Source organism: Chlamydotis macqueenii, chromosome 3 (genome assembly GCF_036417535.1).
Source record: "Chlamydotis macqueenii isolate bChlMac1 chromosome 3, bChlMac1.mat, whole genome shotgun sequence".
Taxonomy (NCBI): Eukaryota; Metazoa; Chordata; class Aves; order Otidiformes; family Otididae; genus Chlamydotis; species Chlamydotis macqueenii.
The window spans coordinates 111298335-111320462 of NC_141558.1; the positions used below are offsets into that span (position 1 = coordinate 111298335).

At 40.6% G+C, this 22128-nt stretch overlaps 1 protein-coding gene across 2 annotated transcripts in view; it reads left to right on the top strand.

Annotated features, from left to right (window-relative positions):
* SYNJ2 (synaptojanin 2) overlaps positions 1-22128 on the top strand; it is a 68207-nt gene that overhangs the window by 22261 nt on the left and 23818 nt on the right. For both annotated transcript variants that reach the window (XM_086745935.1, XM_086745936.1), the window contains 9 exons: positions 700-925; positions 10497-10580; positions 12436-12497; positions 15339-15435; positions 19053-19225; positions 19632-19713; positions 19922-20071; positions 20169-20334; positions 21638-21829. In XM_086745935.1, coding sequence (XP_086602061.1) covers positions 700-925; positions 10497-10580; positions 12436-12497; positions 15339-15435; positions 19053-19225; positions 19632-19713; positions 19922-20071; positions 20169-20334; positions 21638-21829 — 1232 coding nt within the window. The remainder of the gene's footprint in view (positions 1-699; positions 926-10496; positions 10581-12435; positions 12498-15338; positions 15436-19052; positions 19226-19631; positions 19714-19921; positions 20072-20168; positions 20335-21637; positions 21830-22128) is intronic.

The following is a 22128-nucleotide window of genomic DNA, read 5'->3' on the forward strand; positions in this document are numbered from 1 at the left end:
AATCCTGTAGTCTAGAACAATTCTTCAGGAGTTTCACTAGATGTAATAACTCTTGTTGAGCGAAAAATGATCATAAAAGGGCCCTAATCTGTGACTAAAAGGACATTTTGAAAAATGAAATTAAGAAAAACATCATAATGGAAGAGACTAGCATCACTGTTAACCATGCATGTTAAGTTTCTTGGGTTGTCAGTCGTTAAATAAATTGAAGATTCAAACAGATGTTCCTCTTAATTTTAGTAGCACTTTTTGCAGTATGTCCGTTGACTTGTGGGTCCAATTTCTGCTTGGAAAAAAAAATTCTGAAAATCCCAATGGGTTTTAAAATGGCTTTTCATCCTGTGGTGTATGCTAGGATCTGTGCAGTACTGTTCAAAAAGCAACTAGTTTGACAGCACTGTAATTTATGAAAAAGATTACTAAATATCAATGTATTTTTGGTGCTGAAAGAGGTGACATTTGCAACTGAGTTTATAAGACAGAAGGTATAAGGACAGCACCTTGGTGGTAGCTGTGCTATTAAAATTTGCCATGTTCTGTTCACTGTAGTAGTTTGCAAGGATTTCTTCCTGATCCTTCCTGGTTTAAAGCAGTCACAAAACGTTAATTGCCTAAATTAGTGGTTGTTGTGGGGTGGCACCCATGCCCATCTATCTTATTTTATTCAGTAATGTATCTGTATGTTGTTCAACCTTTCAGGAACCAGCTATTGCATGTGCCCTTCAAACACTACCAGGTGAACTGCTCTGACTGGTTGCTGAAAGTGATCTGTGGTGTAGTGGACATCCGCACCGTTTATGCTTCCCACAAGAAGGCGAAAGCCTGCCTCATCTCTCGCATCAGCTGTGAGCGAGCTGGTGCCAGGTTTCACGTCCGAGGGGTCAGCGATGATGGGCATGTGTCTAACTTCGTTGAGACAGAGCAGGTAAGTGGATGTATCCAATAGCTTTGCATAAGTCAGTCCACTCAAATTTAATTGAGGTAGAGTTTCCAAAAAGAATTAAAGGAGTTCAGCAAGTGGTTTTTTTTTTCAAGAATATTTAAAATATTGTTGCATGACAGATCTATTTGTTCTTGCCCATTAAGCATTTATTTCTGATCTGTTCTTTTTCTGTGTTTCTGAATTTTCTATTCACACAATTTCCATTAATAGTTTTGATTTTTTTTTTTTTTTTTTTTTTCCCCGGATGTGAAAATCTGTCCATTTGATATTGTAGTGAAATACAGACATTGGTTTTTAAACTGTTTGGAGAGCTCTGTGTGTTAATTCATGTGAAATCAACATGTGTAACAATTAGTTTCTCAATTGCACAAAACTTCCTTAGAGTTATCAGTCATGACGCCCGTGTATTAAACGAAAGAATGTTTTCAAGTCAGTTCCAGAATAAATGTCACACTTTTATACATTCTGCATGCATTTTAAAGTGTATTTTTTTCTAAAATTCATCATGTTTCCCATGCTATAGAATGTTGGAGAAGAACTAGTTTGAATATATTCTACGAAGTAACGGTCTTTACGCTTGATTTCTCTTTCATTCATTTTAAGTATCTCCGTCAGTTTGTACCACCAGGTTTGCTGGACTAGCCATTGAAAGTCCCTTGTGCTACAATGGCTTACCTTTGTCTACACTGCTGTAAAAGAATTTGGTTAGGGATACTGGGGGTGATTTTCAGCAAAGACTATAACTGAGATTTGCTTTTGACTCTAAGGAAGTCACTTTGATCGTTAAGATTTTATATGGTTCTTAAATACTCATGTTTCAAGTTACTCCTGTCTGCTGTGTTGGATTGAAGCTGTCACTTCTTTGTACACTAAATTTTTCAGCTATAAAATGAGGATGATTCTTAACTTCCTGCCTCACAGGACTTTTGCAGACCAGTGGGGACAACATTTATAGAAGATAAGTAGTATATGCTGTGCTATGGTGAAGAAGAACTCTCAGCACTCAAGTGTATCTTTCTAGTTAAGAGGAAGCTGCCCAGCAAAGGAGCTGTGTTTGCTGGGGCTCAAATAATCTTTGTCTAGTAAAGAAAACACAGAAGAAACACTGTCTTCTCAGAGTACGGCAAATTCCAGCGCAACTCATTTAGGAGGAGACCTTGCTTTATATTCCCCTTTGCTTTGTGGGGGATTCTCTCCAGTGAGAGGTGGTATGACACAGTTTTTGTACATACTTGGTAAAAAGCTTGTTTCCAGCTGATACTGAGACAAAATACATGAGTGTGAAATTCCTTTAGCAGGCTCTCTTGATTGACACAGCCAAACAAAATAACAGAGTCAATTGGTTCTATTACACATGGTTTAGCTTACTGCCTTGAAAATTAATAAAAAGCAATGGACCCTGCAGAATCTGAAATCCTCTGTGCCAGCTGAAATGAGTGCTTTCTTATTCAAGTATAGCACCTTTTCCTTTTAGAAGTAGTAATTACTAGCAGTCAGAACCATCATACAGAAATGGATGTCTCTATAAGCGGAATAGATAAATGGCTGGTAGTAGTTTTCAATAAAGGACAGGATCTGCTCCTAAAATTTGATTGTTTTCAGTGTCTTCCGGGCAGATCTACAAACCTGTGTATGTAGCATAGATTGTTTTCATATGTGTATGTACGTGTCTACGTATGTAGGTGCACAGACAACGGAAGTACATTGCTTAGGTGATGCTCATAAGGAGAGGCTAGTGAGACATCGCTGCGTGACACAGTGAGTGGAGCACAGAGATACGTAAGCTAGCTGTGTCATTACTTGTTCTGGAAGAGTTATAGCTGTGTCATTGTAGGAATGTGCCTGACTGCTGAGGGTGGCAGCCCCCTTCAAAAGTGCCCATACTTTAGCACTTGTATTTCCTCATGGCGTTGTGTGAGCGCAGCGGCTCGTGCTCAGTGCTGTCCGTTCTGTTATCCCACTGCATGAGGCAGGCATGCCTTCAGGCACCTGTTTGTCCAAAATCCAGCAATATTTGGGCACTTTCAAAATTTCCTCTAGGATGTTGCGTTGATGGTACAGCTTTAACCTCTTCACCTGGTTCTGCGTAGGGACACATGTAAAGCTACCTCAGACCTGACAGTGCTGTGTTGCTCAGCAAAAGGCCTGGAGGAGTTGCGGACTGGTCTTCCCCAGTCTGCTGGTGAGGTTTGATCTCCAAGACATGCTCAAAGCATGCGCAACGTTACAAGTGTGACTTCCTACCCAGTGTTCAGAGTTCTCACTGGGGACGTGGGTGACTTCTTGCTCATGTCCCTCCTTTTCCTGGTTTCCCTGCATTTTCAGTAGGCTGGTCTGGCAGCTTTCCACTTAGTGTTCAGGCTTTCACAAATTCTGCTTGTTGGATGCCAAACTCTTCCCCTGCAGTGCTTGGGTCTCTAGTGTCAGCCTCTGAATTCTCTGCTAATAATTATCTTTTTTGTGCCTCTGAAAGCAACTGCAATTCAAGTCCTGCTGCATCTACATCTTTCTAGAAAGTCTGTTGGTGCATGGTATGTAGATAGGTCTGTTCACCGAAAAGTGGAATTTTCCCCTGGAACTTGGGAACAGAAGAAGGGACATATGCCATTTTAAGTAATAACTTGGTACAATCTGCTGTTTCAGTTGAGTGCCTTCTCATGAGCATTAATGCAAAGTACGTTACTCAGGATTTGAAGAATGTTCTCTTGCTGAAATGCAGAGGAAAGGAAATGTTAGAAAGGGTTATCAGCTTGCTTTCAGATCGCTCTCACATTTGCGGCACGGCACTTAGCAGTTGTCTAATTATGGGAAATACGTCTGCTATCCTGCTCATTGGTTGGGTCAGAAGTAACTCATTCTATTTAATTATATTCCTAGAGTACATTATGTTGCAGATAATTAGCATGAAAAATAAGATGGCCTTTGCATCCCAGCAGAAAACCTGAGGATTGGCTCCCGGTGAGTGGCAAAATAGTACTTGGTTGCTAATGCTTCCCTTAGCTAGGGCGGGGTCAGGCTCTCCACAGGAACTGCTGCGCTTTGTTCCCGTTCAGCCAGGGGCTGCTGTGAAATGAGAGGACTGAAAGCTTTTGAGTGTTTTACAATTGGATAAGCAAAAGCGCAAGAGTGAAGTGGTTATAGGGTGAAAGGCTTGAGTAGGTTGAAAATTACAACAAGGGTTTGTAGTCTTAAAGGATTGTGTGTTTTTGTTTGTTTTTTGTATCTAAAGGAGAAAAGAAAGTTGCTGTTGCTAATGGTGATAAACACTAGTTTCACTAAGCAGTGTGTCCTAAGAAAGCAAAGTTGGCTGACCACTGAGATGCCTGAGATCCAGTTCAAGCTGGCATCCGCTTACCCTGAGGAAGGAAGAGTCCTAGAATAAACTCTCTCCTACTTTAGTAGTAAACTACTGACTAATTGCCTATGAGGTAATATCTTGGCTGAATAACATTTTGTTTCCATTTGCTGCAGCCTATACAGTATAATGGCATGCTGGTTATGTGCTTTCATGGATAAATAGCACCCTAGGATTCTGAAAAGCTAGGACTTTTCCTCCTTCATAGGAATTACTTCTAACATTTTTTTCTGTTTTTAGAAGAGGGAGAAACAATTAATCTTATCTCCGGCAGCTCTTTTATGCATAGATGGTATGCTTTTGTCTCCCACTGAGTTAGCCTTGTGGCATTTTAGCTCTGCAATGAGTCATTTTTTTGTGGGCTCACTTAACTGCTGTGACTCAGTGTTTGAGAAGACGAGGGAAAAAGTTAAATACCTCACTTAACTTTTGCTTTTTTTAAAAAAAAAGCTACTAGTAGATCTTTCAGATATTTGATCATTTGGCTTGCATCTTTACAAATTAAAAAGAAGAAAGAAAAAATGGTAGGAAACACTTAAGGAAAACCAAAACACGACAGGAAGAGGGCTTTTTTGAAATGCCTCTAACTCATATTTTAATATTTGCTGCCAAGATTTTGTAATGAGATGGCAGCCCTTTCTACTTGCAGTGTTGCAGTTAATGCTCAAGTAGTTTTAAACTCCATCTCCGTTTTCCTAGTGATAGCTTAAATATTTCCCTTCACCCTTTCTTCCTCCCATAGTAATCCCCTAAAGTTGAGACTGTATCACATTCTTTTAATTCTTTTCTGCTGATAGCGTTGAGAAACAAGCATGCTTTCTTCATTTAGTTTGTGTGCCTGTCCCTGTTTACATCTCAGCTCCTCCCCCAGTTATCCTCCAAAGAGTTGGGCTAAGCTTTTAATATCTCAGTATGTCACTTACAGGGAACAACTCTGATATACCAAAGATAAATGAATGGTTTCATTTTTTTTCTCCTTCATGGAATTGTTCAGTAAAGAAAATGGAGACCTTGACAAGGCATTAAAAGGAAATGCCATGAATTTGGATCAACCTTCCCTTTCTTCCAGTTTAAGGAAAAAATGTCGGGCATGGATTAAGAAAAATGATCCCTGTTTCACAATAACTCCTAGACCATGTTGGATAGCTCTCCAGGAAAGGAATGGATGCAATCATGTGGTTAATTTATTTTCTGGATCAAGTTTTAGTATGGCCCCAGGCAGGGCAAGGAGGATTATTTTGGCAAGTATATCCTTGGATCCCGTGGTCTGAGTTAAAGGGACTTTTGGAGAGGTATGTCGGGCCATCTGTTATCCATGCTCTTCGTGGGTTGTGTGGCAGAGCTGGAGATCCCAGAACAAGCCATACGAGTATCCATTTCATCGTGGACTGTGTCTTTGTGCCCCTTGAGTCTGTAATTAATTCTACTGTTTGAAGTTACAACTGGATAGTCATTTCCTTCTAATGAAGCTGAGTCGTGGAGATTAGTGAATAAATTATTCCAAGCAATGAATGGGAGCAGCATGCTGGGATTAGAACACCAGCTGGTTGACATAGGTGTTTGCTTCTTGCTCAGAGGCAATACCAGTTTGCTTCTTGCTCAGAAGCTTACTAGCAGTACCTGTGCATGAAGCTTGTGTTGCTAGGAAAGGTCTTTGGATCACAGGGGCAAGATCTATCCCCATGCAATGGAAGAGAAAGATTGAGAAACACCCTCTTGAACTGTCAGCACTATCACCCTTGATCCTGGAGTCAGAGAAAGAGACCACAAAAAAAGTCTAAGACGGCAGAAGTCAGAAGAAGAACATGGTAAATTCTAACACCAGAGGTCAGAGGGCAATCTATTATCAAAGTGAAGAGATCCTCCAGGTGGGTTAAGTATCCAGTTGTTGTTATGTTATCTGATAGGAAACTGCTGGAAGCGTGTCTGAAAATTCATCCAACTGACTGGATTGGATTGTTCTGTGGGCCAGACCCTTTGGGATTAATGAAGTAGTTATTGAGTGTTTTAAGGATTTGATAGGAATGAACATTCTCCGTGGGGCCAGTAGGCAACGACTTACTGTCATTTTGGGTCTAAGACAAAAGATAAGACTCCACAATGGTTTTTATGAAGCCCAAAGATAAAGATTTAGCAGTGTGTATCAACTGGAATGACAAAGTATTGTCCACTGATGTGGACACTGATTGTTGTTGAACTGTTAGAGGCAAACCCATGTGATCTTCTTAGGTGTATTTCTTGTGCATGAGTTAAGGAAAACAGAGGACAGGAAAATTCGGGAAGTAAAGTGCTGTTTAAGAAGGAATAGTTTCTTCTCTTGAAGATCTATTCATCTTTTGTATCATGCCTTAGAATAAGAGAAATGGATCTGCTAAAGGACAGGGTAACAAAGTCAAAACTGGAACGACGAAAAAGTGAGACAGGTACGTGCTTGTAGAAAACATGACATTGTGAACAAAAATGATCAAGACTTGGAAGAATATGAGAAAATAAATTCTGTACTTATCCATGCATAAATGCTGGAATTGCATAAGCAACGAAGTCATAATCTTTTATTTATAAGCATAATTTTAACCTGCATGTATTATCAATACTTATTTAAGATTTTAACAAAAGTGGTTTCTTATAGTGTGTATGAGTGTTAAGATTATGTCCCTTCCTGAACTGTAAAGTCTTCTTAGCCTCAGTCTTTCAACCTGCTCGCTTAAGAAGTCTGCTGGTAGGAAGGCTGTTGCCACTGTTATTGTAATGCCAATAGGCATACACAGTAGAAGGCCATGTCAAGATCAGGGATCATGTTGCTTGTAGTGATGAATGAAGGATAATGGATATTGCTGAAATTCAGGGAAGATTTGCACAGTTGTAATGCTTAACGAAATGGTTACAGTCTGCTTAGGAAGAAATGGCTGGCAGAAAAGGGTGTTACTCTCCCATTCATTAAAAAATACTAGGTCTTCTTCCAACTCACTGGCAGCTTTGAGGAAAATAATTTTGGATTCATCTGGGTCACGAGAATGAGGTGAGAGGATTGTGAAATACCACAGAATTGCTCCAGAGAACAGAACGATGAGCCCTGTAAGTGAAAAGAAAAAAAAATCATAGAATCATAGAATGGTTAGGGTTGGAAGGGACCTTCAAAGGTCATCTAGTCCAACCCCCATGCAAGGAGCAGGGGCATCCCCAACTAGATCAGGTTGCTCAGAGCCTCATCCAGCCTGGCCTTGAACATTTCCAGGGATGGGGCGTCCACCACCTCTCTGGGCAACCTGTTCCAGTGTTCCACCACCCTCATTGTAAAAAATTTTTTCCTAATTTCTAATCTAAATCTACCCCCCTCTATTTTAAAACCATTACCCCTCGTCCTATCACATCAGGCCCTACTAAACAGCCTCTCCTCATCTTTCTTGTAGGCCCCCCCTAACATGTGCTAATGTGGAGAACTTTCTTGTGAAAGACTGTGTTGGAGAGGCAATTGCATGGCAATGCACATAAAAATGTCTTTTTTTTTTTTTTTTTTTTTTTTTAAATGCCCTGTCATCATAAAGGAGTTTTTTGTATTAGACCTCATCCTGACGGAGGATGTCCCCAGCCCATCACATCAGGATGTGGGCATCCGATTTAGATCACAGGAACAATCCCCACGTAGTTTGAATTTTTTGTTGTTGTTGTTCAACTCTCCAAATGGACAGCTTAATAGAGCAGAAAACAGAAGAAGTAATGGGTGAAAACCAGTGGACAGAAAATGTGAGTGATAGTAGTAACAAACATCTGTTAACTCTTACGATGTTGAATGGCTAATAAGTGGAAATATGAGCATCTGTTAATGCAGAAAGGCAGAAATGTTTGTTTGGTATTTTTCTTCTGTATTTGGCATAAAAAAGGCAAGTTTTGTATTCAAGGTAACTGTGACGTAATACTTTCCATTTAAACAGTAGGTCAGGAAGATGTTAAACTGCAGGTATTAAAATTGTAATTATTATTATTACTATCTTTTAATCAGTGAGTCTAGAGAATTTGCAGCTGAGACTTTGAAAAGAGCTGGCCAAAGAGATACTTGAGCTGTCAAATTTTTCAGTTAGTTGTGGAAACAGGATGTTCCAGAAGATTTTAAAGAAAACTGATCCTCTGTAGCAAGCTGTTTGAGTGGCCAAATTGTAGTTCTTATGAAGCTTTGTCTGTAATAGTCATCATTAGATGTTTCATTTCAACTCATCACATCACTAATGTGATTATTCACGTCAAATTCTGAAGTGAGCCAGTCCTGACTCTTTTTTGCATAGATTCAGGATCTGACCATCATTTAGTGTGAGTCAGGATAATGCTGGGGCTGTCAGTGGAGCTACACAAATTTACTTTACCTTAGAATTGGCTCCTCTGGGTCCATGACTGTGAATGAAAAGATGATTCAGTGTTTAGAAGTCATTGACTCGTCTTGCTCCAACCTGTCTCAGTGAGGATGTGATAAAGAGGAAGAAGGTGAGCCTGCTCACTCCTCCTGTAGATCAACCCCAAGATGAACTCTTCTGAGCACAGAAGTGCAAAGAGAGGTGCACCAGTGTGTTGCCATGGTAATTAGCTCCTGCACTCAGGTACCAGCAATGTTTAGAAGACTTTACTGGGAGAGCATGTTTCTGAGCCACATCACTCAAGCTGTGAGGCGGGCCTTGAAAGAAAGCTGCGAGAATACCTCTCTCTTGCGGTATGTTGTGCTAGGATGGAGTGCAACAGAGGAGGGTTCTTAATTCATTGGTGTGAGACTAAAAACATCAAAACATACAGTTTTGCACTACATCTGGGCTAGCCATCATTCTAACACTGACATTGTGTCCTTGACAAAGCCACTTAAGTCTCTCATCTCAGTGAAATCAGGGTAGTTGCAAGTGCTGTGCAAAAAATATTGTAAAGATGAGTTAGATAAAACTAGTGACAGAATATTTAAATCCTTACCTCTCTGGTGCAGCTATACTTCTTCTTTTCACATGTGTATCTGTAAAAATTATATATTGGTAGTGATTATGAAGATGAGAGGTGAAGGTAAATGAAGGCACTTCCCCTGGGCCGCCCAGCCAGCACATCTAGTGGCAAATCCAAAAGCACAAACCCCAATAAAGCTGTAGAGTAATCCATTTTCGTGTTCTTTTCTATTTTGGGAGCTACTAGCCAGCTGGCAGCAGTTGTGCTAAATGATACGGTGCGGTTAGAGAAGCAGCTACCTGGATGACCTGGATACCATTCCTCCGCAGGGCTGCAGAAGACTCATTGTCGTGCATGAGATAACGGAGATGTGTATCGTGGGTATCGCGTATCCCCCCTGGAAAACAGCCAGGATTCCACTGCTAAGTATAGGCCAGGGGGGGGAGCTGGGCTTTGCACAGTTGCTCTGTGGTCGTACTGAATCTGAAGATAGCACCTTTTGTGCTAAGTTAACGTATAATATAACACTTTGCTTGGGGGCTGGTGAGGGGGGAGGCAAAGGGGAAAATCGGTCTTTGTACTTCGCGTAGATTGATTCAGAATCAGCTCGTTAGCAGTGATCTTAAGAACAAATATTAAGGGAGCGTTTGAGGTCTGGTTAGGGAAGGAAATGGGGAGTTTGGAGCCTCCTGGAAAGTAAGTCGGTCATGTGGTGTTCACAGTATCTCAGAATGGGAGTGGCGAAGCTGCTGGTTTCACTGAGATTTATTTGAACACCCTGACAAGGCACAGCATGCAGTGAAATAAGAAATAGTAAATAAAGCAAGAGAGAAGCTTATCCCACACCTGACATGACCCATCATCGGTCACAGGAAGCAATGACATTTTACACAGTTACATTTTGTGAGAGAGACAGAGGGAGTGTATGTGGCTGGACTTCCTGAGTGTCTCCACCAGTAGATCAAATCCATCTTCATTGTGGATGAAAGACTCCTTCCTTCTTGCCAGTGGTGGTGTTTTACATTTTCTCTTTTTTTTTTTTTTTTTTTTTTTTCTCTGGTGAGTAGTGAATTGAATCTGCTGTGATGTCATGAAAGCAAATAGGTTGTGCTTTGTTCCACTGCCTGTGGAACAAAGTGGCTGACCAGTAAGTGGATACAATGAGATACATGGTTTACTTTTTTTTATCCTTTGAGTTCAGTGTCTTAAACTGTCACCTGATGACAGGGTCACAGACTGATGGATCTAACTGCAGAACTCCTTCCCTTTGTTTTATTTTTGCAGACAATTTACTTGGATGATGACGTCTCTTCCTTTGTGCAGATCAGGGGTTCTGTTCCACTGTTTTGGGAGCAACTGGGGCTTCAGGTAAAGAAATAATCAAAAAGCCTACCTTACTTATCTCTCTTACTACTTATAATTTAGAAGTTACTTTTTTTTTTTTTTTTAAATGAGCTGCAAAGCTCATTCCATGAAAATGCTGAGCTCGTTCATTTTAGGTTTACCTTGTAGGAAATTTTGCATGTTTAGATAAATAGAACTAAACCAAGCAAATGGCAATAGTTAACTGAAGTTTGACATTTTCATGTCTTCATGTGCCTCTACAGGGAACTATTTCGAAGGGAATGTGTCCTAATGTTGTGAACTGAAGCTTACATCAATATCTGTATAACATTTTAAATTTGAATTGGAATAACCTTTCCTTCTGAAATGCTCGGTTGGCTTGATGATGTTAACCTCCAGAATAAAATTGTAGTATCTAGGGATACCAGGAGGTCTATGGAAACATGTTACCTTGAAACAAAGTATAACGTCTGGATGGTGTGTTTGCTAGATTTCAGTAAAAAGGATGATAGTGATCTAATCTGATATTCTGCAAAGAAGAGAAGTAGAGTTTCATCAGGAGATTATTGCATCAAGCCTAGTGAGTTATGTACAGTCTGTGACTTACAGTTTATATACAACTACAAGCTCAAATAAGAATCATCCTAGCACTGTATGCGTTCTCTGAACAGAGGGATAAGCAACTGGAGTGACTATGCACATATATGCATATATGTTAGTAGAGAGAATATGTAATAGGTATTTTTAATAGATTTTTTTAAGATTCTTTAAAGATCATTTGATAACTCTCTTTATCATTAAATCTAGCACCTAGGTACCATTCAGAACTACTGGTTTTAGCACAAAATGAAGATGACTAAAGGATCTGAGTTGTTGTCTGTTAGCATCACCCACTGCAATACTTGCTTCTTTTTATAAAAGCAGGTCTGCCCATATGGTTGTGCACACGTCCTGCCCATGGTGCAGCTGTATCCAGCACTCTTGTAATGTATGTTATGAAGCCATAGAGCTTTTCCCCATATATTTTTAGGTAGTGGGTAGCATCTCTACATAAACAGCATTTTCAGGTTTTTAGTAGGGACACAGTCTGGGGTTTTTTTGCCTAATCTGGATTAGATTATGCAGCTTTCATTTATGTTGGTAACTACTCGCAACTCTTATTCCTTGAATGTGAGTGTGCTGGCACTGATGTTAGAAAGAATTGCAGAAACCAACCTCAAGAAAAACAAAGGAAGATGATGAAGTACAGGAAACAATGCATGATCCTATAAATAATTAGCAGTGTAGTTTTTGGAGAGGAATAAAGCCCTCTGCATACTGTAATAACAGTAGCTAGCATTCAAAAGGAGCTTGAAGCTACTGTTGTTGACATCCATATTAAAAGTTGTGTTAGATTGATGGCACAGGATTTCATCCCTTATATTTTCAAAGGACTGTTCTGATGATTTTTAGTTTCTGTAAATAATGAAAGAACTCAGGACACGCAACCCATGCAGCTGGCATAACTGCAGCCTTTTCTGCCAAGGGAAGGGCAGGAAGAATGCTGTGCACACAGCGTACTCGTGTGAGGCAGTGTGGGATATTTGGGAGAGGAAGCTGGCAAAGGAATGTGATTTGGCCATTAAAAAGGTGTGTAGGTATCCCTTTGCTTAATGATAATAATGTTTTCACTTGTAGTTGTAAATGTTGTTGATAATAAAAGCTGTAGCTTTTGTATTAAGGATATTATGTGTGTGGGTGTGTGGAGTTTGTTAGAGGTGTCTGGTGCTGTTAGAGATGTTTTTCTCTGAAGGAAAAAGGGAGACATCTAGTGATTTAAGACTCCAGCAATTTAAGAAGTTTTTTCTTTCTTTCTTCTCTTCCCAATATTTTATTTTAGGTGGGTTCTCATCATCTAAGGCTTAACAGAGGTCTGGAAGCTAACGCTCCTGCCTTTGACAGGTAAGCTTCATTCCACTTTGCCAATAACACAGCAGCCTGCCGTTTAACCAAGATTCCACAACTTTATGCCTTCCTAGTAAATCCTGAGAGATGTGAAACGTCTCTCAGATGATGTAGCAAATACGCCAGGTGTTGCAGGGTTATTAAGTGGGTTTACTTTATTTATTCACTTGTTTTTGTGCATTTCCTGTTCTGTTTTCAATAGTAATTGAATTAATTTGGTCTCCTGGCTTGTTTCTGTAAAAGCTAAGAAAGAGTGAGTGGTATGCAAAAGGAAGGTCTGTGTAACCCTTTGTGAGCCAACAAATGTGAGTTTACATTTAAGATACACAGAACATATGTTCTTTACCACTGTAACCCAGGCCATTAAAAGGTAAACACTGCTTCCTCTCCAATCTGGATTTGTTTTCTCCTCATTGTTTTACTGCTGTACAGAAATACTTGTGTCTTATTCTATGACCAGTGTTGTATGATGCTGTCATGCTGATGCTTTTCTACTTTACCCAAAGACTGGCTTGTAAATGTTTTTAAACCATTAATACTTTGCTTGTCAGCTGGAAACTGTAGAAAAACCCCATAAGTTAGCTTGATTCCTTTGAATGTCTGACTGTGAAGTTCTATCCTTTAAGAGCAAACTCCCATGGACATCAGTGGGAACATTGCCTGAAAAGGACATGAAGGATTTGGCCTGTGGGAAATTTTCAACTTGTAAGTGCCAGGTCATGTGATTAATTCTATTTTGATTTGATTTTGGCAGATCAGAGTTTATGTTGATTTTGGGTAAGGCCTGTTAATTCCTTTATTTGCTGGTTAGCAAATGTAGCGTTAGTGACTGTTGCTAGTTTTGCAGCACTGAAGACCCCGAACAAGAATTAGAATCTAAAGCGACTATGCACCACAGCAGTCCCTGCTCCTATAGGTCTTAGCCTACATTCTCCAAGCTTTTCAAGGCTCTTAAATCCTAGTAAATTCAAGACTTGTGGTCTTGTGGCCATCTGGTACCATGGTAACTTGCCCTCCCGGTGTCCCCAAAGCTCCATCTTAGAGGTTTGCATTCCACAGCAGAGATAATTTATATGAGAAGGAAACACTAAGTTATTCAGCATCCTCTTGGGCTGCCCAAAAAATTGAGAGTACCTCAGCAAGGAACAACTCTGTAAAACCATTTAGCTCAGAGAATCTTTTCTCTCTGACCCTGATGCAACTGGTGAATAGTTTTCTTGTAAGAGACATGAACATGAGGATCAACTTGCGCTATTCCTCCTTTGCCTTGTGCACAGTAAAGCCTTTAGGTTAGATGAAGTTAGGGATCTGTCTGCTTACAGATCTGCAAAAGACCGTCCTTTGAAAATGGGCAAGAAGTAAGCAAGTGCTTATATGTAAAAAAACACTGAAACTTAACAACCTGCTACAGCTTTTCTGAGAGTATTAGAGTGGATTTAGCCTGTTACATTTTCCCATCTGATAGGTTAATGTGTTGAGAAGGCATTGTGAGAAATTAATGGTAGTCTTGTTAGTGGGTCTTCTTCATCCCCTCTCCCTAAGAAATCTGCAGGCAGCTCTGCTTACGGTACTCAAGCAGGTGACCTGAGCTTCAGCAGTTTTGTTGTAAGGAGGAAGCAACATTGGCGGAGAAGTAAGATCTTGATGCTGAGATCAGAGGAGTGCAAATGTATGGGAAGAGTTTGTGTACAGAGAACTGGTTGCAGAATCACGAACATAAATAGCACCCGAAAATATATTTAGGCATTTCTTGAAGGCCATGCTGATAACTTTTTCTTTCTTTTCTCCTATTCCTTTGTTTTCTGTGTGGCTTATATCTGGTTATAGGCCTTAAAGATGCATGCCAGAAGATGCGTGCATGCCAGAAGATGTGTGCTTGCTGTTTTTCTGACACTTTGCTGTTGCATGTTGCTTTGCTTATTTTATTTTTCTTGTCTATTTCTATCCAACTTCCTGTTAAATACTACTGCAATGTTGTTAGTACATGATGGAAGATGGCTTTTAGATCTAATTGTTTCTTGATGAGCCAGCACAGCGCCTGTAGCACACACATGCCAACTTGAAAAAAAAATTTATTGAGAGGAGAATGGGTGCCTCTGCATCTGGCTAAAAGCTCTTGACTTGAGAGTCCCTAAATGTCAGGCTTTGAGAGGTTGGGGATATATGCCAAAATAAAATACTGGTTTATAGTTGTCTTATTTTGTGTTTTTCCTGAAGAATCTGGGCCAGGCCACTTGTCTGAAAGGACCTTTGGTTTGATCCAGCCCAGCAGTTCTTATGATTACTAACCTTCCTGCTTAATTTAATTAAGTTGAGAGTGGATGTCTCAATGTTGTGGTAGCTCAGAGATGTTTGAACCCTGTCACCTATGACATAAGTGTTTGGGCCTCTCTGGCCTTGGCACTGGTGTTCTAGGCCCCATTGCTGCTGCTGACTTTTTGTTGGCTCAGCCCTGCAAGACGCTGGCTAATTCCTGTTGAAGTGTGATATGTTTTCCTCTCTTCTTGTCTTTTCTGTGTAGTTCCCAGGCTGACAGCCAAGAGGTGGGAGCATACAAAGGGCAATATCAAAGCTAACAGTGACAAAAGATCTGGGGCCTGTTTCCTAATGTGCTTCTTTCTTCAAGTTCAGTACAAAATACCGTGTCCATTAATTGTGTACTTTCACCATTTGTAGTATTTGATTGCAAGGAAGCTAAGGAAGATGTGTGTAGCTGCTGTGGCCTAAACTTTCTGCTGGATGGAGCAACCAGTGATTTATACTTCTGTATTTTGGAAAAGGTAGTAGGCAACGTAACAAGATTTTGTTTAGTACTTATTATGGTTACTTTTCCTGTAGGCATATGACGCTTCTGAAAGAGCAGTATGGAAAACAAGTGATTGTTAACCTGTTGGGAAGCAGAGGAGGAGAGGAGGTGCTCAACCGGGCTTTTAAGGTAAAAGCAATTATTTGTTTGTTTATTTATTTATTTTTTAAACTACTGATTGCCTCTGAGCCTTTATGTTCTTCTGTTTCCCATCTGGCCCAGTAGGTGATGAATAGTATATCTTAAGAAATGATGTTATCTATTTACTAGATGTTACATACTGAGAGAATGGTGCTTTGTAGTCTCGTGGCTTAATTTCCAGCACTGCTTTCCTGCTTATTTCTTCATACATTCATGCATATTCTCTTTAACCAGACTTTTAAAAAAATTACCCTAATTTTCCTAAGAGTAGTTCACATTTGCAAAAATGAATTGTGGTCAGCTTTATCATAGTATAGTCACCTATGCAGTCAGGTGCCTCTTGGGACTGCCAGAACTGCTTGGGTGCCAGGCCCTGACCTTGTCTCGCTGAGCGTAAGCAAGCTGTCTTGCTCTGATTGTAATGGAAAATAGCAATCTTGCTCTGATTGTGGTGGGAATTGGCTGCCTGAGCAGCAGATGACAGTCTGGTGTAGGAAGAGGGAGGTTTCCCTGGCCCCTACACGTCCCTAGGCACAACTAATACCTGAAAGCATCTGGATTGTGCTTTCAGGATGCCAGGCATTTTAGAATTAAAGCTGCGCTGAGTTCTAGTGCAGCATTTTTGTTGCCACATACTGAAAGCTCATGTGTACTTGAAGCCGGGGATTGGCACTGAGTGGGATTTGCAGCAGCGCGTAACTGCCTGAATCTGGCTGGAGGCTGATGGAAATCTGCCTCCTAAGTGCCTGTTGCTTTAAAAATCCGACACGGATACTTTGGAGTGTATCTTCCTAGGAATCATATGAAGAATGGTTTAAGTATGCACCTGGAGTAAGTGTTATGTATTTATCATTGGTAAAGGATGATACAGCAGTTGTGAGTTCAAATGTTTACTGTGTGGAACTAAGCAAAATGAAAATTGTAGTTAAATAATTCCTGATTTGTTTCCCCCTCTGTTGGAGTAATGTACTCGAGGTGGAGTGTCTTGAGTTTTTCGGCAGTTTTTCTGTGCGACCCTTTCCTCCTGCTCCAAAAGAGCTGGTGAGGACTGTTGGCTTCCCCAGAGGAAAGTGACAAAATGAAAGTCCCCTGTACAGAAGGTAGCCGAAGAAAGTGATTATGACTAAAGGTTCCAAGGCAATGAGGAAGGTACAGAAGTGAAGTCTGGTCCTAGCTTCTGTTTTCAGCCTCTAACTGAATTTCTGCATGACATAGGGCAATCAAGAGATTATAGAGGCTTATCTATCTTTAAAATAGTTTTTATAGTTTATTTTGCAAAAATATTGAAATTTAGGGGTAAAAGATGATCACCTGCAAAACACTCAACTTACGAGGATACAAATCTGACTTTTCTTGTTAATGTAAGACTGATATTTTATCAGACACTCGCATTCTTGAAGACAATGTTCTGGCTGGTATCATACAAATAGAGATTAAGTCAGAAACAGGGCATCTCTAGAATAAAGATCTTGCATTCGTTCATTTATTTTAAATACAGATCTGTTTTAATTGCTAAACTTTATTGATGTTTAAAAAGAAATAAATTATGAAAGCACTCTGAACTGAAAGAGTTTGAACTGACAGCACTAGAAACTGAAGTTTAGTACCTGTTCCAAACAACCACCTCTTAGTTTTTCTTTACCTTCGTGTTTTCATAAATGGATTTTTTGAAAGAGTAGATAGTTGATATTCACTTTGATGATTTTAAAGAGCTTGAATGACAAGGAAAGTAATTCATAAAGGAATGATTAAGAATGAAAACTTTTCTCCTTTTCTGTCATTAGTTTATTTCTTTGTTTCTCCATAGAATAGTTCGAGTTGGAAGGGACCTTTAAAGGTCAAGCCCCCTGCCGTGGGCAGGGACATCTTCAATGAGATCAGGTTGCTCAGAGCCTCATCCAACTTGGCCTTGGGACTGCCAGAACTGCTTGGGTGCCAGGCCCTGACCCTGTCTCGCTGAGCGTAAGCAGGCTGTCTTGCTCTGATTGTAATGGGAAATAGCAATCTTGCTCTGATTGTGATGGGAATTGGCTGCCTGAGCAGCAGATGACAGTCTGGTGTAGGAAGAGGAAGGTTTCCCTGGCCCCTACACGTCCCTAGGCACAACTAATACCTGAAAGCATCTGGATTGTGCTGAATGTTTCCAGAGATGAGGCATCTGCCACCTACCATCCATCTCCCTTTGCTTGTATTCCTTCCTCTTCTCCCAACTCTTGCTGCAAGCTTAGTAATTTTTATCAGAGTTCGTTCAAAATATTCTTGTAATTACCACTGCTGAGTTTCATTGATCAGAATGTCACTGCTACCATTTGTCTATGCAACAGGAACAAATGAAAAATTGTAAATTACCAGCTTACCTTCAGCTGTTACCTGGATCAGCTGTTACCAGACCAAAAAACCGATACCGTTCCCAGTAATGCTGTTGCTCTCATAAGCATCCACTATAGCAAATGTGATTATGTTTACAGTAAAAGCAGTGCTGTAGTGTAGAGTTACGATTTACACTGATGCAGTGGGTAAATATCTTCAAGTGCATTACTAGTGCCAACAGGCTGTAAAGGTAAGTTGAGATGTCGACAACAGAGAAGCAAATACCAAGTGTTTTGGCTTTTATAACAGTAATGAAATATATTTTGCATGTCTCTCTCCAAACACCAGGGAACCCCTTTAAATTTGTTTCTGCAGGGAAGGCTTAGTGCCTTACTTGATGCAATTTTACTGGTGTAACTGCTGCATGTACGCTTTTAATGTAATATCAGAATTGTTTTGTTTAGTTTTGTGCCACAATCTAAGTGGAGAAAAGCACTCATCTCTTGAGATGAGAATGTGCAGGAGGGAAGGGAATAGACAAAGGCTTGCATGGTTGGAGTCAATATAACAATTCTCTCTGGCTTTGTCCTGGAAAGCAGGATGTGTTATTGCCCTATCTGTTACGCATACCTTAATGAAATTTGTGGTGATTACGGAAATGGATGTGAGGTCATGGAAATGGGAGATGAAATGATGAGGCTATTTGTGCCTCTTCTTTCACGTTTGTGGTTCACCACAAACATTTTATAATTTATTTCCTGGGACATCATTTCCTTCTTACTTGCTCCCCAGGTACCCTCTACGTAAATTTAGAGCCACATTTTCCCATGTCTTGGCACTTCAGGAATGGTTAAAAAATACACCCATGCGCTTTTATACTCTTCTACCTTAAGTGTCTCTGGATACCCTTCCTATCAGGGTCCTGGTCCTGAGCCTGTCCCGAGCATCACCATTGCTGTACACCCTCACGCGCAGAGGTAGCAACTCACTGCTGCAGGGCTGCCACTAGCCAAGGTGCAGACAGGAACAATTCTGATGTATACTTTGCAGCTACAGTTTGAGTTCCCCTGCAGAAAAATTGAGGTCTAGCAATCCAGTTTAGTTTTGGGAAGAAAACAAAATAGGGAACTTCAGTTGCTCTTGGCATGTCTGGCCTTTTAAAATTCCCTGTGAACTTCTCAATATGAAAAACGTGATAAACAATCAAAGCTTAGCAATGATAAAAGCATGCTAGTGTCAATCCTTACATTGTGGCTTGAGTAGGATTTGTTTTCCTTCATTCTCTGTCTAAACAGAAACTGCTGTGGGCCTCTTCCCATGCGGAAGACACTCCCATGATAAACTTTGACTACCACCAGTTTACAAAAGGGGGGAAAACTGAGAAACTGGAAAATTTGCTGAGGCCTCAGCTGAAGTTGCACTGGGAAGACTTTGGAATCTTCACAAAGGGCAAGAATGTAAGTCCACGGTGAGTGTCCCTGCCCCTCTGTCCCAGCATCGCCACGCACCACCTGTCCTGGCCTTCCCAAGTTTCTTCCTGTGTGTGGACCATGAGTGTGAATGAACATCCTGAAATACAATTTTGAGTCAAAGTATAGTCTTGGCGCTAGATAGATTATTTGGCTTAATTACATTCCCATTGTTTGGAATATGCAAAATTACCAGTATATGGATTTGCTAGTACAGTGTTGCAGATGTAGTCAAGTAATTAAGTGTGTTAATGGAATACATTGTGCACAATGTGCTTGCACCATCAAAATGTGGGTGGGTGTATTCAGGCTGAACATTTGATCTTGTTCAATCAACTCATAATTAGATGTTATTTTAAAATGTACCCTTTTTTTCCTCCCTCCTTTTATGTTTGGTTACCAAAGTCTGCAGACAGGTACTTTTCGAATGAATTGTTTGGACTGCCTGGATCGTAGTAATAGCGTACAGTCCTTCATTGCGCTGGAGGTGAGTTTGTCATGGATGCCCGTACTGCATACATTGTCTGTTCCATGGGAAAGACAGGAAAGGAGGCTTAAACCTCAGTTATACAAGTCTGTCTTGCCAGCTCTATGATACAGAATGGTGCTGGCTGGGATACTTAAACTGAGGATAGAAAGTAAAAACACATTTAAGAACAATGTTGTTGATTTTTCTCCTTCTGCACCTAATCCAGATCCTGCTTGCTCAATTAGAGAGCCTGGGGTTGAACTCTAAATCTGTAATTGAGCGCTTTGTGGAATCCTACAAAGTGATGTGGACTCTCAACGGTCATAATCTGAGCAGAGTATTTACTGGCAGTCGTGCCCTTGAGGGGAAGCACAAGGTAAAGAAAAATGGCAAAACTGTTTATTCGCAAGTAAAGAAAGATGTCTGATTTACTCTTCAGTGTCACTTGCACTGATGATTCCTGTCTGATGTAGGTTGGGAAACTCAAGGATGGCGCCCGCTCTGTGTCTCGCACCATTCAGTCAAATTTCTTTGATGCAGTAAAGCAGGAAGCCATCGAGTTGCTGCTCATGGGTGACTTCTTCAGGGAGGAATATGCAGACAAAGGCAAGATGCTCATGGACCACACTGCACTGCTGGGTAAGGCCTGTGTAAATCCTTCGCTTTTCTCTTGTGTCTGTTTTTAGCTGTCAGATATAAGCAATTGCACTCTTTTGAAAAAATCAATTAATAAGCTACTTTTGCACAAATCTATTGTTTAAAACACTGCTTTCAAGTGACCATAGCGCAACTCTGTGTGTTTTAATTCCACTGTATATATTTCTCCTATTTTGTTTTGGACTTCTGAGTGTGTTTGTCTGCTCTTTGATGATGATCTCCTCTGACAGCTTAGAGGACTTGGACTAGAAGGAAATATTTTAGGGCTATATTCTCAGTCTAATCCTGCCTGACTTTGTCTTGAGGAAGCCTCTTGAGCTCAGATTTTTTTGTCTCTTTATTTTTGGCCTGCACTTTGTACATGCTTTTAACCATTTGGATCTTAAAAGGCACATTTATGTTGTTATGTGTTTGTTCATTCCCTGCTTTACTCCAGGGCCCTGATAGTCCACAACATTTACACACTTGTTTGCACCCGTTTAGAGTAAACCAAGTTATCTTTCTCTGAGAAGATACTTGTGTGCAAAATATAGGATAATTGCACCCACAAGCATTATCAGGTGGCCAGTTTGCTCCAGAGAACTACTGGATTTTAATAGGATAGATGTGAACTGTTCAGTGCCACTTCAATCCTGGGGCTGTTCCCTGATGGAGACCACTAGGAAAATATAGATAGCTTCTCTATGTCGGGCTGCCTGTGCAAATCAGGTGGTTAAAGATTAAGGTTACCTGAGTTGCTTACACACAAAAAACCCCACATTGCTAGTTTTCTAGACTCATAAAATATAAGTGAATATAGCAGTTTCCTGTGAGGAGTTCTAACCAGGCTAGAGAGCCATGACAGTGCTAGTTTTGAACTGATGTGAGACTGATGGCTCTCCACCTTTCCCTCCACACTCTAAACTTCTTAGGGCTTCAGTTTAAGTCATAACTTGTGACGTGCTTGATTGTTGTAGGCTAAACTACAAAGGAGGATGATTAAGGCAGGAAGAAGATTTTGTTTCCTTATTACTTGAAGAAGCGCAGGAAAACATATGCGAAAACTGAGTCACCAGCCCTTCACAAATTTTTAAAGGGTGCCTGGTTTCTGGAAGAGAAATTGCTGATGTCAACCCCAGTTATCTTGTAGTTATTGCCATTGGAGTTATCCCTTAGCTTTTGTGTTGCTGGTAGGGTGATGTCATTATTTCACAGTGACTGTGTCGCTGCTGTCTGTATGTTTTCTGTCCTTTTACAGCACATTCTTCTCTTACACACCCTCTTTCTCTCTCCCCTCTCCTGTCAGTAACTCCAAGTATTTTGAAGGCCATGTCAGAGCGCCAGTTTGAATTCACAAGCTTCAAACGTGTTCGTGTTGCTACGGGGACCTGGAATGTGAATGGGGGAAAGCAGTTTCGAAGCAACATCCTCGGTACCAGCGAGCTGACCGACTGGCTGCTGGACTCCCCTAAGCTTTCTGGAGTTTCTGAATTTCAGGGTAAGACTTCACAGTCAAAATGGGTAAGCAATATTTGCTGGCATCTCTAGAGAGGGTGAGTTGGGACACAAGATTCGCTGTTCTTTTCAAAGGCAGTGCATCTTGAAGGGCGTTTTATGTCAGTTCTTAGGGGTGTATTCAGCTCCATGTAGACTTGTGCTGTCCCCCTGCAGCAGTGGAATGGTGCGTGAAGAGTTGCTGACAGCCAGAGCAACTCCTGAGTCTATACCATGTCACTGTTCTGAACCTTCAGCAGGGTAGAATTCAGATGTTTCTTTTATGCTGTCATGAGATGTATC